The following is a 17,771-nucleotide window of genomic DNA, read 5'->3' as shown; positions in this document are numbered from 1 at the left end:
TAAAAGTACATTAAGAAATACACACTGAGGAACTATTTCCATTAAAACTGTGTTCTTCTATTGACCTCAATTAAGCAAATAGTATATAGGTGATATCAAAAGGCTTACTTGTAAACAGGAAGCATTATAGGCAACGGAGCTGATAAATGGGGAGCAATTTCTAGTAGGTTGGCACGCTCGTGAAGGGCTTCTTTTACCATCCTATACTGAAAAGCAAAACAGAGAAAATTAGTTTGGCAGTAACAGATCATAATATTTTCAAATGGCAAATAGACACCCTGCCAACTGATTGATACACAGAAACCTCTCTACCTCTGAGTGAGGATCGCTCCCTCCTAATCAAAGTTCTAATAATACATCATGCTGTCAACCTGAAAGATTTTTTAGAAACCTTAACTGTATTTGCATAGGAGAAAAACATGCTGTCAGAGTTCCCAGGTGTAAGATATTTTCCCGACTTGAGTTACAAGATTATTGTAACAATTTATCTTGCATTCTCTGTATTGTCCGCTTTCTCAGTCCTCTATAATATTTCCCCATGTAAGAAATAACAGATTGTTCAAATTCATGCTAAATATTCCCTTCCTGCCTCCACTAACACAAGCAGAGATAATACTTAGGAGTTGCACGGTATTTCACAGATTACAGAAAAGCGTTTGTCTTTACTCCTTTCGTCCTCGTTATGCGTCTCTAAAGAGCTAGCATTATTATTACTATAACACTAACTTAAAAATGAGAAAACTGAGGCTCATAGAAATGGAATAAATAATCTGGAACACATCACAAGTCATCTGATTCTAAGTCTTATGCTCTTTTCTTTGCATCCATCATGATGCCGAAGAGACACGTAAGAAAAGAGGACACATTCAAAACTGACAATGTCAAGTTAGCACTGCTCTGTTTTTCATGTACCAGAAGCAGATAGGGAGTTCGGCTGATTTTTTTTTTTTTTACCCCTCTGGGAAATGTCATCTTCCACACTGCCTTGGCAGTTTTCAAATGGTGGCAGACTGGACACAATAAAGTGTGACATAAGAAAAGCATGACTCAGAACATCTTCTCCTTAGGAATATGTCAGTGACAATACGAGCGTGTGATTGCAATTACAGTTAAGAGGATCAGTTGAACACTCCTGTATTACAACACTGCCCAGAAAGTAGCAATTTGGTAGCCATTGGCAAAACAAACAAATGAAAGAACAAAGAAACAATCGCAATTGTTAAGAGGCAACATATCCAAAAGTGATTTTGTAAATTTGCTATTTTGACATGCCTGTGTAGAAAAAGCCCCTGATCACCCATAAACATGATGCTACAGGAAAGAAATGACACACCCCTCCTGAAAGATACTCCAGCAGAATACACACTAAATAGGTATTTCCAACAGGAAGAAATGTTAAAAGCCATAAAAAAAAACAACAACAACAACAAAAAAACACCCTGATTTAATTGGGTAGAAAAAAGCATAGTCGCAATTTTTTGTTTAACAACCAGCATACACAATTACCTGCTCAATATCCAACTTCATGATAGCCTTCTGAAGATATCTCACACCACCATGGATCAATTTAGTGCTTCTGCTGCTGGTCCCTGATGAGAAATCATCTCTTTCTACAAGGGCTGTTTTTAGTCCTGTGTAACCAGAAAACCAAATTAACTTCTTAAATTACACAATTTGTATGTAATTCATTAAAGGCACTTCTCCAGGGTAGAGACAATCACAAGAAAAATTACTCTGAACATGGATAAATTTGTATTCAAAGTGCAGTACACTGTCTATATTATAATGAAGAGATTTTAGCCTCGTCCTGGGGGAAAAGTCAAACCAGAACTAGAAGCATATTAAACTGTGAAGGAATCACAACTAGAAAATATGACGATACAATTTCATGGCAGTAACATACTCTGGGGCACTGAGAGGGTCAGAGGAGAGCCGGGCACCCATCCTGACCCACGTGGAGTTAAGGCAGTGCTGTTTGGAAGCCTTGAGGAACTCACCTTCATGCCTCACCCCAAGCCTTTCACATGTTCCAGCCCGTCATCTCCACTCTACTCTAACACATCATGCATAAGTCTAGACCAGACCTCTTATGTGTTGGCTACTATTTCTGGAATGCTGTTCGAGTGGGTATAAAATGGGAAAAGAGACCAAAGGTATCAAAAGAGAAAAGGAGGGAAGAGAATAACCTCTGGCTTTGAGGGATTTATGGCCTAAGACATGCAAGCACAGTATTATGGAATTACAAAGAAAAATACAAATACACCCAGGACAAATATACCCAGTGCAGAGTATCCACGAGGAAAGAAAAGACAATATTCTTGGTAAAGGTGAGGCTGAGCAAAGATAGGTTGGGTTCTAGGAGTCATGTCTCTGCCCCTTTCTTTGAGGGTTGTGATAAATATCTAAGGGATGAAACTAGCTTTTGTTTGTTTTCTTTTCTTTTCTCACAGAGACTCCCCTGCTTCTTCCAGATTGGGTAAGACCAACAGTACTACAGGTGCCACATACAGGTAGAGATGAAACCCCCACACTTCAAAAGGCCCAAAGTATACATCAGCACCAAGCCATGAGGAGTTCTCCTGGCCTGGCATACTCTTAGGAGTTGAGAGAATGTCATAGAATTCAATTACAATGAGAATATGTAATGGAGCAGTGTGGGCTCACGAAGCTCAGATAAGAGAATCTGTGCATGTATTCAATTCAGAGCCATTTATTACATTTAATACCAAAGGGTCGTTTTTATAACTTTTAACAGTTTAAATATCTTACCCAAATGTCATCATAAAATCAGGGCAATTCCCTTGACTCAAAAGGACAAAATATTTGGAAACCACGGAGGGAAAGTAGAGAACTTTGATTCAAGGGCAAAACTGCTAATGCTCTAACTAACTAGCAAAATAACACAGAAATTAATAGAGATTACAGACTTCATCTTTGTGAAGCATTATGCCAGACAAAGATCTGTCAACTTCTCAACCATGGAAACTCTATCCAATATGCTTAGTAAATTCAGTACTGGATGTATTAAAAAACAACAACAACAGAAAAATATACCGTTAGTACATGCATTTTAAAAGAATACTGAGATCCTAAGTGTCAGGTGAAGTGTTGGCATTAGAAATAATTAGGTGTGGGGGCACCTGGCTGGCTCAGTAGGTTAAGCATCTGACTCTTGATTTAGGCTCAGGTCACGATCTCATGGTTCGTGAGTTTGAGCCCCACATCGGGCTCTGTGCTAACAGTGTGGAGCCTGCTTGGGATTCTGTCTCCCGCTTGGGATTCTGTCTCCCTCTCTCTGCCGCTCCCCTGCTCCTGCTCCTTCTCTCTCTCTCTCTCTCTCTCTCTTTCTCTCTCTCTCTCTCTCTCAAAATAAGTAAACAAACATTTTTAAAAAATGAAATGAATTAGGCATGGACCAAGCTGTCAAGCAGCTCCCAGCCCAGAGAGAGGTAAGTAAAGTGTAGCAGTTTTACAGGTGCTAGATTTGAAAATACAGAGGACTCTTATCTTACTCTGGGTTAGAAGTTAAAATCGGGCCATAAACCTAAAACTGCATGGTCAAGATTACATTTGTAATCTCTTAAGAATGCTCTCCCTTGGTGAGATTTTTCACCTTTCCTTAGTAAGTCCAACGGAGAGATCTTCTTCCAGCACTAAAATAGACCGTTTTTCCTTCAACTGAAGATTAAATGAGGGAGTTCACTTTTATTTTTTTTTTATTTTTATTTTTTAACGTTTATTTATTTTTGAGACAGAGACAGAGCATGAACAGGGGAGGGTCAGAGAGAGAGAGGGAGACACAGAATCCGAAGCAGGCTCCAGGCTCTGAGCTGTCAGCACAGAACCCGACGCGGGGCTTGAACTCACGAACCGCGAGATCATGACCTGAGCCCAAGTCGGACGCTCAACGGACTGAGCCACCCAGGCGCCCCAAGGGAGTTCACTTTTAAATGGCATTTAAGAGCCAGATTCTTTACACTATCGCTCCCACTTAACCTTGGAATCCCAGTCATGACACCAAGATGCCCACACCATGGCACACAGGGACATAATACAGAGGGAACCTTCCCATCAGCCATGCTTCCCACCTGGGCGTGCCCACAGGTATCCTGTAGACTGTGGGAGAGGACATCATAGACAGTCCGCAGTAATCCCCACTTCCTAGCATGGAATGCCTGGAGTGTGGGCTGGACCCGGTGCCTTGCTTCTAGCGAAGAAAAATGCAGCAATAATGGCATACCACTTCTGTGATTAGGTTACAAAAGACTGTGATTTCTGTTCTCTCTCTTGCCCACGCTCTCTCTTCCCCTCTCTGGCTAACTAGGATGAAACAAGCCATCATGTTTTGAGACCGCAGACGAAAGGAGCCCCCCACCGGCAACAGGTCACAAGAAATCAAGGCCTCAGTCCAACAGCCAGGGAGGAACTGAATCATGCCAACAACTACATGAGTTGCTAGGAAGGACTGCAACCTGTTTGAGACACAGAGCCAGAGAACTCAGGTGAAGGCACACCCCCAGATCCCTGACCCACTGAAATTGTGTGATAGCAAATATTGCTTTAAGCCACTAAATTTTGGGGTAGTTCATTGATGGCACGATTCCCTGTGTGTATAATAACTGTAGCCTCAGTGTAAGTTTTTAATTGTCCCTGGGACTGGGGTCTTCAGGAAAAGCCAAGTTTACAGTACATGGGTAGAGGAGAGGGAATTATCACCGGCGAGAAATGGCCTAAGCCAGAGAAAGGCAAGCGCTTGAGATGACCCGCTAAGTTTGAGGCTGCTTGTCACTCAGGGGCTGTGGACAACGGGAAGGAGATCCAGCAGGAGGAACAGTAAAAGGCAGGAATAGTAAAAGGGCCTTTCGTCTACACTGGAGATTTGGACTCTGTCCTCTGGGTCACTCTTTCTCACAAGCAAAGTATTATCTGAGTCTCCTCAAAAGGAAAATGCCTCTGAGAACATGGCTTCAAGTCACATATTGGTTTGAGAAGCAAATGCTTTGTTAGAAGGTACGAGATTTGGCATCAATGCCACAGAACAATGAACCGGATGGCTGTACTCAGTCACAAATTATGCATTTTGAGGAAAAGCATGCTGGTTGATTCTTTTTTTCTTATCATAAAAAAAAGAATAATAGTTAATTTTTTTTTTCCAGAAATTCTCAGATAGTCTTTTGAGAAATACTATTGTGCTATCTATCAGGGAACCATCAAAGTGTTTGAAGCTAAGCTATCAGATTAATGTTCTAGAAAGATCTCTCTGTGGGGGTGGAGGGTCGGTCTGGAGGGAGAGAAGAACTGGAGGTAGACCACTTAGGGGACATGTGTCATAGAGGAGGAGCAGGGCAATGAAGAGGCCAGCCTCACAAGGCAGAAATGGTAGCAGAGAGCGATGTGAAGAGAGAATTTTATGGGCTTGTGTCATCAGGCTGGATTTTTTTTTTTTTTTCTTTCCCAAACTGACAGAGTGTGAGGCAGGGAAGCTACTCTAGGAATTAGCAAGCCATCTCAGGAGGATATTTCAGGATATGTAAGTGAGAGCTAACACTTTAAAGCCTCAAAACTGCTTTTGCAAGTATTGGACATTTTAAAAAAGTTATTCACATGTATTTATGTGAGAAACCCTAGTGAATACCAACAAAAGTTAAAACGGGCTTCTCTGTCAAACCAGGCTGTTTTGCTTGTCCTATTATTTCTAGTGTCATACCATCAACCCACCAGAATTTCTGGAGTGAAATGATACAGCTTCTTCCAGAGAAAAAAAAAAAAAAAAAAAAAAAAAAAAAAACCCAGAAAAATTTAACCCTTAAAGTTCCAGCTATATTGATGTATTAAAGCACCATGTAACCTAAAAGTATTACCAAAAGTTTTCAGAACCACACACACACATACAAACCCTCAGATATTTGGAAAAAAAGAAAAAAAATTTAGATTTTCAACTGCTATTATACACTAAATGTTTTCTCATTTTTGTGGGATGAGAACAATGGAATGAGGGAGGAGGAAACTGATGCAAACTCAAGACATTATTAGAAGTTCTAACAGCTTCCCATAAATATATTTTTAAGTGACTGACTACAGCAAAGATCATGGAATTTTAAAAAGCCTTACAGTCTTACACAGTCCTGTTATCTAATATGTTCCTTTCTGTGCACCTCTCAAAACTCCAAAATTTTCCTCCCCTCTAAAATCATGGATCTGAACTTTTAAGGGCTTAGTTTTCTGATACTTTAAAGCAAGGAAGTGAAAAGAGAGTACTTTTGTGCTTTCTTAAGGTGAACGAACAGTATTTTTAAGTGATATTCAATGCTAACATTTAGTGTTCTCAGGTAAGATAACTAAGTTTGAAGGACATCCAAAATAATGTACCCACGCTTCAATCAACTGCTGGCTGCGGATTTGAGGAGCTCGGGAAGATCTTTCCTCCAAGTAGAAAGAATGACCTCCCCACATGCCAGCGCGATCGAGGGCAGACCTCTCTGTGCATTTACAGTAATTCAACTAAACTAGTTCAAGGTTTTATGAAAATAGTCTTTGTTTTTTGTTTGTTTGTTTGTTTCTTTTCTTTTTGGCAGTTACTTGTTAAGGACAGCAGTGAGCTCTATCCCTGAGGAGATAAACCAGAACACTTACGAGTGGTACTGTTATTTTCTTTTTTGTTTTAACATTGATTGCTTTTAATACATATTCACAGGGATTTCATGACAGTGGTGAAGTATTAATATTTGGGATGAAATTACTCTGAGAATCTCAGGTGGACTAACAAGATTAGCCACAGTGGAAGAATAAAGGCAACTGAAATCTGCCTTTCTGTCATCTTCAGCCCATCCCTGAGCAAGTTCAAATTACAGGGGACGCGGGGCAGGGGACTTGAACTAAAGAAGGCTCTTTACAGCTTTGCCTTTTCCAACCTGAGTGAGAATGTCTAGCTACCAACCACTTCTAACTAAACGAATTTGTGGCCCAAGACAGTTGAATGAACAGAGGAGTAATTACCTTCTAAGGGGAAGAATGGTGCGACATTTAACTTTCACAACATGATATAGAACAGAAGTATACTTTAATACCTTTTACTGATTATCTTATTATGCATGAAAACATGCTCAGTATAATAAATGCGGAGAAGTAAAGAGAACAAAATAAAACTCTCCTGTAATCGCACGGCTTAGAGATAACCACAGTTGACATTTGTGAACATTTAAACGCTCACATTTTCTATGCATGTCTATAATCACATATGTACATTTTTACAAAAATAGGACATATTCCATTTTTTTCATTCAATGTTATTTATTGTAAACATCTCTTCATGTCAATATGTATTTTTCTATCGTTTCATTTTTAATGTATGAATAGTATTGCATTAAATATTTACAATGATTTATATCCAATTCCCTATTTTTGAACATTTGGGTTATTTTATACCTACATTATCACAGATAGTACTGCGACATATTTTCATTTAAACTCTGCATTTTTAATTATTTCATTAGAATAAATTTTCAGATATGGCATTATTTAGATATTTTTAAATAGAAAGGAGAGATTAATCCCTGTGAAATGCATAGCAGAAGCACCAACACAACACACCAGTCAAAAAATTTAGACATCTGTACATTAGTACCAGAGCATATGTATTAAAGCCACATGCCCCATGAAGGATAAAATGATGTCATTTAAGGAAAGGAAAGTTTCTCTTTCTTTAGAAAAGCTTTGGGCATTTACCTCTGGACTTCAGAAAGCCAATGCCACTAATAAGACAAAGGACTATCCCAAAGGCTGAACATTTCATATGAAGGATCAATTTCCAAAAATAAATAAATAAATAAATAAATAAATAAATAAATAAATAAATAACACTCCCCTCTACAGCTACAAAGTAATCCTGACTTCTTAATCCTTATAGTCTGAATACTATGCTTTTGGCCTAGTTTTTTTCCAACAATGAACGTTAGCATTTTACAGAATTATAGAATACTGGATTGATTATTTAATACCTATTGCTATTTTTACATCAGGAAACATAAACTATTAATGGGGATAACATGTGTGTTCCTTAAGTACACACAGATTGTAGAGTCACAAAAATGCATTCAGCCATAACATTAAACAGAATAATACAGTTATGAGGGAATATGCGAGTTGCCTGGTTGCTTCTTCTTTTTACTTTTTTATTATAAAAACCGCCAATGTTCAAAAAGAGGAGGTATAGGGGCGCATGGGTGGCTCAGTCGATTGAGCGTCCGACTTTGGATCAGGTCATGATCTCACGGTCTGTGAGTTCAAGCCCCGCGTCGGGCTCTATGCTGACAGCTCAGAGCCTGGAGCCTGCTTCGAATTCTGTGTCTCCCTCTCTCTCTCTGCCCCTCCCCGACTCATGCTCTGTCTCTCTCTCTCTCTCTCTCAAAAAGAAATAAACATTAAAAAAAAGTTTTAAAAAAAAAGAGAGAGAGAGGAGGTATATCCAAACAATTTAGAGGGATGAAAAGAGAAACTAATATACCAATGGCTTCCTAGTTACACAATCCAGATGTAACCAGTGTTAACTATAAACATGTCCCATCCATACTACCAGAAACCTTCTATGCTTATGAAAGTATACAAGCTATGTATCTTTTTGCTTTAAACACAAATACAATTAACAAACTCATTCTTCACAATTTGTTTTCCAATTTATGATACATATTAGCCATCTTCTCTGTAAATACTTATAAACTTCTTGGATAACTGAATGTACCCAATTTATTAAACCAGACCTCAGGTTTTTGTTGTTATAAATTGCTGTAAGTAAAATTTTAATCAATATGGCATTATGAGTTCAGCTTTGAACTCCTCCTCTTCTCTAAATACAGCAAAAATAATTTCTCTCTATATATTTTTAAAGAATGTGGTTGACTCAAAAATAAACACACTATGGATCAGAAACATAACAGAAACTCAGAGCAGAGTAGTTAGGCCAAAAGCCCCTGCCTTGCTGGGCTCTGGGTCTACAAACAGGAAAAGGCCACCCAGATTTCAGTTCCTGAGGGGCAAGAGGAATACAGGTCTCCCTTGCAGGGAGAGGTAAGGAAGCCAGAGGAACCAGCTGAATGCTGAGAACTGAAGAAGGGCTTGATCCATTATGAAGAGCGGTGGAGAGGCTTCGGTGACCACTGCCCGGGGCTGTGTACTACCTGCAGGGAGTTATCTGGGAGGCAGGAAGTCAGAGGCAGAGAGCATCACCCAAGCCAAAGCACCCCCAGCTAGCTCAGCAGTTGGTCTGCAGGGCGTCCAGCATCAGCACAGAGCAGGAGCCTCAACAGGGCCCTGGGAAAAGTCTCTCTGATGGGACTCGAGGGTAGAAACAACTTTATGTATACAGTTTAAGGTGCAGAAACACACAGCGATACCAAAATGATTTAATATGAAGGGAAGGAAGGGAGGAAAAGAAGCAAAGTTAAAAAAATGTAAGTAAAAAATACAAAATAAATGCACATCGTATCCCAGTAAATGGAACTGAATCAAATTCCACTTTTTTCTCTATGCTTAAATAGATAGACTCTTTCAATGGACTAAATTCACCTGGTTAAAGATAGATTCCAACAGGAATTAAAATTAAAAACTTAATAAAAAATAAAGGTAGATTCTACCTATTAAGCATTAAAAAAAAAAAAAAAAAAATCCAGGGGTGCCTGCCTGGCTCATTCAGAAAAGCATGTGACTCCTGATCTTGGGGTTGTGAGTTAGAGTCCCATTTTGGGTGTAGAGATTATGTAAATAAACCTTAAAAAAAAAAAAAAAAAAACTAAAAGAATCCAGATACATGCTGTTTATTATAGGCATACCTAGAGCAAAAGGATATGGAAAAGTTCAACACAATATGAAACAAACTCTGTCTCATAGGTTATATTTTCCCAAACTCATATGTGTTCTTTAGATTTTTGCCATAGATAAATTTTAATTTTTATGAAATCAGATTTAGCAAGATTTTCCAAAAGGAAAATGGCATTTTTGGTGTCCTGCTTAAAAATACCTTTCTTATGCCAGTTTTTGAAATATTTACATATACTTTCTTCTAATAGTTTTATGGCATTTTATTGTTAAATCCTTGGCCCACATGGAATATGACAAATAAAATACATATATATACATACATGTATATGTGTGCATATATATGTATGCATGTATATACATAAATACATATATATATTTAAATATGTATAAAAATCAGGGGAAGTAGATACTCTCACACCACTTATTAAATAACCAATAATGACAGATTTGAAATTCTGCCCTTATCATATTCTAAATTTTATGTATTTAGATCTATTTCTAGGCGCTTGGTTCCACCCATATCTCTAGCCCTTTGGCAAACTATTTTAATTAAAGTAGCTTTATAATACACTTTAATATCTGATAGGTCTCTATCTAATCCTTTATCATTATTCTTTTTTCAGAATTAATCTGGTGAATCTCATAGGCTTATTTTTCCAGACAAACTTTAGCCCAGTTTTTCAAGTCCCGCCCCCAACTCCTGTCAAAGAAAATCAGTACATTAATTAAAATTACACTAAATTACCAACAAATTTTAGTAGGAATGTGCAATCTGGTCCAACCAGGAGTGTTCAGGAAACAGCAAACTTCCATAGGTCACAAATCTACTGTCCTAAAATAGGATTTCCTCTTCCCTCGTGGCAGTAGAAGGGGGTGGAAGCAGAAAGGGGTGAGGGTGGCCAACGTGTAATTCCCAGAATGCACTGTCTTCCCAGGCCCTGCCTCTTCTGTACTTTCTCTACAATGCACACACTTCCTCCCTTTCACAAACCTTCACTTGTACGGAAAAGTGTTACTGGTGTCTTTCATTAATGTCTGAGAACCTTGCGGCTCTCTATAAGGTTGAGACACTTGTCAAAGCTCACAAAGCTAGCAAGTGATGAAGCCAAGAACTTGATCCCACTTCATTCTAATTGCATAACCTGTGTCCTTAATCACAGGGCTATCCTGCGCTAGACGTGCAAGAACCGTAGTGAGAATTCAGGAACTACCAGCCAGATACCATTCGTAAACTAAAAGTAAATACACAGTTCTGAAAAAGAGAACTACAATTAATGTTTCCCTCCAGCAAGAGGCAGCCTTCTCTGGAATTTTAATTAAAAGCCATAAAGGCTAACTTTATAAATTCGATTTTAAACCAGAAATGTACTAGGTGACCCCTGATACATGTAGGTAAAGTCACATAAAAGAACAAAAATAACTGGGGGGAAAAAAAAATCTTGAAAAACCCGAAGGAGTGATTCTATTTATCAGATTCTTCTGGTTCCAGCTCTCTCTGGGGGCAGAGGGCCTTCACCTGCCCAGATACTAGACACGGTGTTAAACAGAGAAGCGATTTCTATTGCTCCTAGAGACTGACAGCAGAACGTGACAAGAACTGTGCATATTATGTTTATAAAATCATATTCCCAAATGCAACAACTGAAAATCGATTCCCCAGAAAATGCAGAGGGTAAGAATGCAAATAAATGTTCATTAGGAAGACTTCATGACTTCTTCTCTGCCTTCTATAGTCTTTTATCCATTACCAAAATTGCATTTGGGCACAGTATTTTATCAAAAAGCTTGTGCAAACATTTCTATACAAGCCCTTTAACATCCAGTGGTTCCCCAAAACTTTGATGTCCTGAAAAATCTAATTATTACTGGTAACTTTAAAAGATCACAGTAATTTATTTTTGTCAAATGTGACTAAAGATTAATGGATACAATCAGGAATAATTTGGTAAAAACATATCAAATGCAGAGAAAGCAAAATTTGTTGTTAAGTGAAGCATCAAATATAATAAAAGAGCAAATTCCATGAATGAACAGCAACAATGCACAATTCATTAACCAAATGCCCATGATTATTTCACACTTCAGAGGGCTACTGATATGATCAGGAATTGTAGTAAAAGGATAAATACAGATTAACTTCAGTATGTCTATACAGTTTAATTATAAATCCTACCCCCCAACGGCTACCAGCATAATAAAACAAATACAAACTAAGGTTTCTCCACCTCTTTTATAAGGAATATTCCACAGCTACGAAATTTCATATACATATAATAAGATATTCAATTGTTTTTAAAGACAGTAATTCTTAGCTGCTACTAACTACAAAAATTTAAAATCTGGTCAACATTCAGGCTCTAGGGATCCTTCTCTTCTCAAAATCATCCTCCTCACCATCATCACCATCATCACCATTACCCACATCATCCGCTAATGCACCAGTTCATGTCCAGATCACTACCGAATATCCTTCCCTGCCCAAAGAGAAAATGTTAACTGTTCAGCAAATACTAACAAATCATATGCTCCTGGAGGACAAAACCACGGCGTATGAATCTTTTTATTCTCAGAGCTTGGTCAGTATTTGACTCAAACGGTTTTACTTTAAATAGAAACACAAAATAAAACAACAACAAACAAAAAACTTGAAACCTAAAGAATAATTAACTAGACTATCTTTGGGATGAATTCTTCAGCCATTAAGTACAATGAATACCATACACGTAAGAGTAAATTCCACCAGGTATGAAAGGTAACTAAGTCTAAAATGGCTATGGCAGTAACTTAAGCTGAGAAGAATTATTCCATGTAATAAATTATTACCATCGAGTACAAAACTGCAATAAATATTGAGCCTTACACAGTAACTAAAATAATCCAGACTCAAAATTCCTTGCAGCAGTGCCCAGCCCAATTGGATACATCTAAGGATACCACAAAGAATTTCTCCAGGAGGAATGGTTCTAAAAGTCTTTTGCCTCCATGTTAATAAGGGCAGCTATAGGGGTGCCTGGATGGCTCGGTGGGTAGAGCATGCAACTCTTAATCTCAGGTCATGAATTCAATCCCCACATTGGATATGGAGCCTGCTTAAAGTAATGATGATGATGATGATGATGATGATGGCAGCTATAAATACTACCTATAATTTATTGAGCTTCTATTTTGTGTGACAAGCACTATTTTAAGTCATCTTCATGATTACACATTTAATGCTCCCAACAAACATTCAAAGAAGGTATTTTTTCCTTATTTGGAAGACAAGGAACCCTCCAGAAATGAAGGAATTTGCCCAAGTAAACGCATGCATGTAGTCACATCTATAAATACATCTGATAAAGCTGCTGAGCCAGGATATGTGCTCAGATTTCCGTGACCCAAAACGCCACACTAATAATACCCACAGGCAAAAATCAAATTATTTTATTAAATATATCATATGGAACAGCATTGGTGTTCCATACTAAAATTTCACTCTGTATATGTCATGTTTCCCTTTTTTTTTTTTTTTAAGTTTCTTTATTTAGTTTGAGAGAGAGAGCCTGTGCATGCACACTAGCAGGGGAGGGGCAGAGAGAGGGGGAGAATCCCAAGCGGGCTCCATGCTCTCAGTGCAGGGCCTAACACGGGGCTCGATCTCACCAACCGTGAGATCATGACCTGAGCCGAAATCAAGAGTCAGATGCTTAACCAATGAATGAGCCACCCAGGCACCCCATGCTTCCATTTTAAAGAACATTTCATCATGTCTTTCCTAATGCTGACTAATAAGATACCTAAGAGAACTACAGGTTAGCAAGTCTTTTCCATCATAAAGTCACATAAACTCGAGTCTCCCAAACTGAAGTCCATATTTCACTGGAAAAAACACTTTTAAGAGATACAAGAATAAGAAGAATTATTTTAATAGATTAACTCATTTTACTAAACCTTTTCTACCCTTCACTGACATACATGTGATTTCGGATGATATACGAATATTTTTATTTCATTAAAATGTATTTACTTTACGTGATTAGAAAGAAATAGCCAGAACATCAAATTAATGAATTCAAAGGAACCTAAAGTCTCCTTTTTAAAGAAATTCATTTACGTGTAAAACACAAGCTATGTTTAATTTTCACATTGTGCAAGTGCCTATATTCAAAAAATACGAAGGTGCCTCACAAAGGATGGAAAATCAGGAAGTACAGCAGAAATGGGACTTTACTGGCATGCACCGCGTGCCGCAGGCTTGCCTGTAGGGGGGGCGAGAGTGGAGGCAGACGAAACCTTTACCTGTAATATGCCCATCCGCGCTGGGACTCACCTCTGGTGACAGCATCCAGGGCACAGCCACATCCCGTTGCTCCACCTCCGATGACGAGGATATCAAATTCCGCCGTGTTCTGCAAACTCAGTAGCTGAGCTTCTCGGGAGGGAGGCTCCCTGTTAACAGGTTCTGAAACACACTCTGCTGCTTGCACGTAGGCCAGGTTCACCTGGTGTAAAAGTCCACAGCCCACTGTCAGTTTTTCATGTGCAAAGCCAATGTAATACACCCCACGGTATACTAAAAGAAGAGATTTGTAATGGAGACAAGCAACACCAAAGCAAGACCATAGTCCACAGTCCACGTGCAGTTACAGGACCAACTGCCTTATAGAAAAGTCCTTAAAATCCAGGCGGTATTTTTTTTTTAATTTTTTCAACTTTTATTCATTTTTGAGAGACAGAGAGAGACAGAGTGCAAGCGGAGGAGGGGCAGAGAGAGGGGGAATTACAGAATCCGAAGCAGGCTCCAGGCTCTGAGCTGTCAGCACAGAGCCAGATGTGGAGCTCGAACCCACGAACCGTGAGATCATGACCCGAGCGGAAGTCGGATGCTTAACCGACTGAGCCACCCAGGCGCCCCAAGGTGGTATTTTTTTAAATAAGTCCCCGGCATGGAACACCTGATTCCAGACTCAATATCTCAACTGCTTGTTTTGGTTTTATAACTAGCCAAGTTCAACTATTCCCCACACTGTACAACAATTCCCAAATACCTAGTCTAAGATAATTTATAGGAGAACATAAGGAAATGTTTTATCCCGTAGCAATAATTCATTCAGATAACATTTAAAAGTGTTGAAAGGAGGAGGAAAAAAGCACTTTATGCCCTTCTGCAATTTCTTAAAAGTATATGTTCTTTATTCCTTGATTCCTCTGACAAAAATAAATTCTAGAGCTTGGACGTCTATGAGTTTAGGTCACTATAATTAAAAACAAACTGTTTTTAATTAACAGTTTTAATTAAACTACTGTTTAATAGAAGTTGTTGTCATGTTTAAATAATCAGTTATGGCTGGGGTGCCTGGCTGACTCAGTCGGTTAAGCATCCGACTTCGGCACAGGTCATGATCTTGCAGTCCATGAGTTCAATCCCTCATCGGTCCCTGTGCTGACAGCTCAGAGCCTGGAGCCTGCGTCAGATTCTGTGTCTCCCTCTCTCTCTGCTCCTCCCCGACTTATGCTCTGTCTCTCTCTGTCTCTTAAAAATGAGTAAGTGTTAAAAAAAATTTTTAAATAATCAGCTATGGCCAATGGAAATAATATTTTTTAAGGATTTTAGTCAGAGGTTTCCCCTTAAAATGTTTTAATATAAAATTATAGATTCTATATATTTAATATACACTATTTCAATTTTTGAAAGCTTTAACAATAAAATAATTAGTGTCAGCTCTAACCTCCCCACGAAAGATAATGACCTTCCCTTTTTCTAGTTTTTCTTTCATTAGAATGAACGTTGTTATCCTTAATAAAAAATGATGGTCTTAAAAAAAAAAAAGTAGCTACCAGAAGTTACAGTGAAAAGCCTAGAAAAATAGATAAGTAAAATGTGAATATTAGGTTTGATCACTATAATGAATAGTGCTGGCCAGTGCTGCTGTAACAGTTACTTATCCACAGGTATGTGATTTGTATTTTTCCTTCCTCTAAATCACAGCATCAGTGTGATGCTGGCAATGTCTTCCCGATTCTGCTGACGGGACCACATACGAAGCTCGGAACCACAAGGCCTGAGCTTGTTCAAGAGAAGGTGATCCTAATTCCACCCAAGGTATTGTTCTGATAGACGATTTTTTTTATTCATTTAAATAAAATAAACCAAGCTGTTTCTTAAACTTGAATTTAGTTATTGTTGGGCTTAAACTTGAATTTAGTTATTGTCGGGCTGATTGGATTTCTACAAAAATAAATCTAGAAGCCACAGGGTACATTGAAGGAAACCTGGGTCAGAGGGCCCTAGCTCAGGTCTTAGCACTCTTGTGTACCAGTATGTGACTTTCGACACATTATCTCTCTGGGCCTTGGTTTCTTCATTTGTAGAATGGGATAAAACTCCTGTGATGTCTCTAGCTCTGTATCTCTGAGTTGTCCTCAGTCTGAATGGATTAATGATATGAGCGTAGTTGGTAAACTATAAAGTACCACCATAAGGTTGTTGTTATTACTGTCATTAAATAATTTAATCCTTTAATGGCATATAAAAGGGAGCTTTCAAAACATATTTTGCTAAGTATCATGAAAACAAAAGATTATAGCCAGGTGTCATAATTTTCAGGCCATAATTCAGATGCAAGTCGCAAAAATCTTACTCTCCTTTATATAACTCCTCCTATTATCTACTAATAGCCATTTCCCCATGTCACATTTCCGTACATTTAAGGTAACTAAAGAAATGTAACTGCTATGGTTCTGTGGGGAACACGATATCTTTCTGTCATGGGCTTTGCCTTCTATCATCAAAGAAGGAGGAGGAAAGACAAGAACAAGAGAAGAGCAAGAAAAAGGAAGAAAGAGAAGAAACATATATATATATACACACATATATATGCGCACGATATACATATATAAAAGTATGTAGAAAGAACAAATGCCAAAGTAAAGCAAAGAAGCACCAGGCCATAACCATCCTGATGAGGGAGGGAGGGTCTTTCATTTGAGGATTCAACCGGGCCATGGCAGATGGGTAGGACATGGACATAAAACTGACAAGTAAGTAAACTGCCAGAGCACTTTCACACATCAAAAACATCAACAACAACAACAACAAAATTCCTGACATTTTCTGCTTGGTAAGTTTTATAGAAATACTCGAGAAATAAATTTAAGGACTATATCATGATATAAGTCATTAGAACTTGGTAATACTAAAAGCCCCCTGTTTACTCTGCCAACAAGTCATAACTATGAATATTAAACTCAACTGAATTTCCTCAGCAAGCAAGCCAGCTCTGATGGGCACTCCACCTGTTTTGTGGCCTTTGCGCTCCTCGAACTGCACTGTTGCTCCATTTTGTCCCTTGTCTCATCCTTCCCCCCAGTAGGCTCTATCCTGCCTCACCTTAAAAGTTAAAAAAAAAAAAAAAAGTTTCTTACATATGCTTTTACCACCCTAAAAATTCTGGAAAGACCCGTATACCCTTGCTTTTTCTACTGCCTCACCTCCTACTCTCTCAGCCAACTCCTCAATTCATTCTAATCTGCATTTTCACACACATACCACCACCACCAAAGACTGACTCATGTCCACTTTGCTGTGAAATCCAGTGAGCACATTTTATCCCTCGTGTTAGCTGTCACCTCGGCACACAGTTTTCTGTTCACTGGGAGACAACGAACTGAACTGAGCTCTCTCTCCAGCCTCTCTCAACCACTCTCTCCTAGTTTCCTCTGGAGGTCCCTGTACTCCCTAACATTAAATACTGACGTTCCCCTTAGGCCTTTCTCTAGAGAATCTCTAGAGAATTTCTTCTGCCTCCATACAGTCATATGACTTCCAATTATACTCCCCTATCCCAGAACCCAGATATCAAACTACCTATTCAGTACCTCCATTTGGATGCCTCACATATATCTCAAGTTTGAACTGATGATTTTATCTCCCCAAACCCTCTTTCCTGTCAGTGTTCATCAGAAGGAACCATTTTGCA

At 38.6% G+C, this 17,771-nt stretch overlaps 1 protein-coding gene across 4 annotated transcripts in view; it reads right to left on the bottom strand.

Moving 5' to 3' along the window:
• The window catches only part of GPD2 (glycerol-3-phosphate dehydrogenase 2), a 142,555-nt gene that overhangs the window by 70,828 nt on the left and 53,956 nt on the right, over positions 1-17,771 (bottom strand). For all 4 annotated transcript variants that reach the window (XM_030324216.1, XM_030324215.2, XM_030324218.1 and 1 more), the window contains exons 3-5: positions 14,123-14,294; positions 1,507-1,631; positions 109-206 (exon numbers count right to left, since the gene is read on the bottom strand). In XM_030324216.1, coding sequence (XP_030180076.1) covers positions 109-206; positions 1,507-1,631; positions 14,123-14,294 — 395 coding nt within the window. The remainder of the gene's footprint in view (positions 1-108; positions 207-1,506; positions 1,632-14,122; positions 14,295-17,771) is intronic.

This window comes from Lynx canadensis, chromosome C1, assembly GCF_007474595.2.
Source record: "Lynx canadensis isolate LIC74 chromosome C1, mLynCan4.pri.v2, whole genome shotgun sequence".
Lineage (NCBI taxonomy): Eukaryota > Metazoa > Chordata > Mammalia > Carnivora > Felidae > Lynx > Lynx canadensis.
The sequence above is the reverse complement of the archived record's forward strand: the minus strand, read 5'-3'. Positions and strand labels throughout refer to the sequence as shown.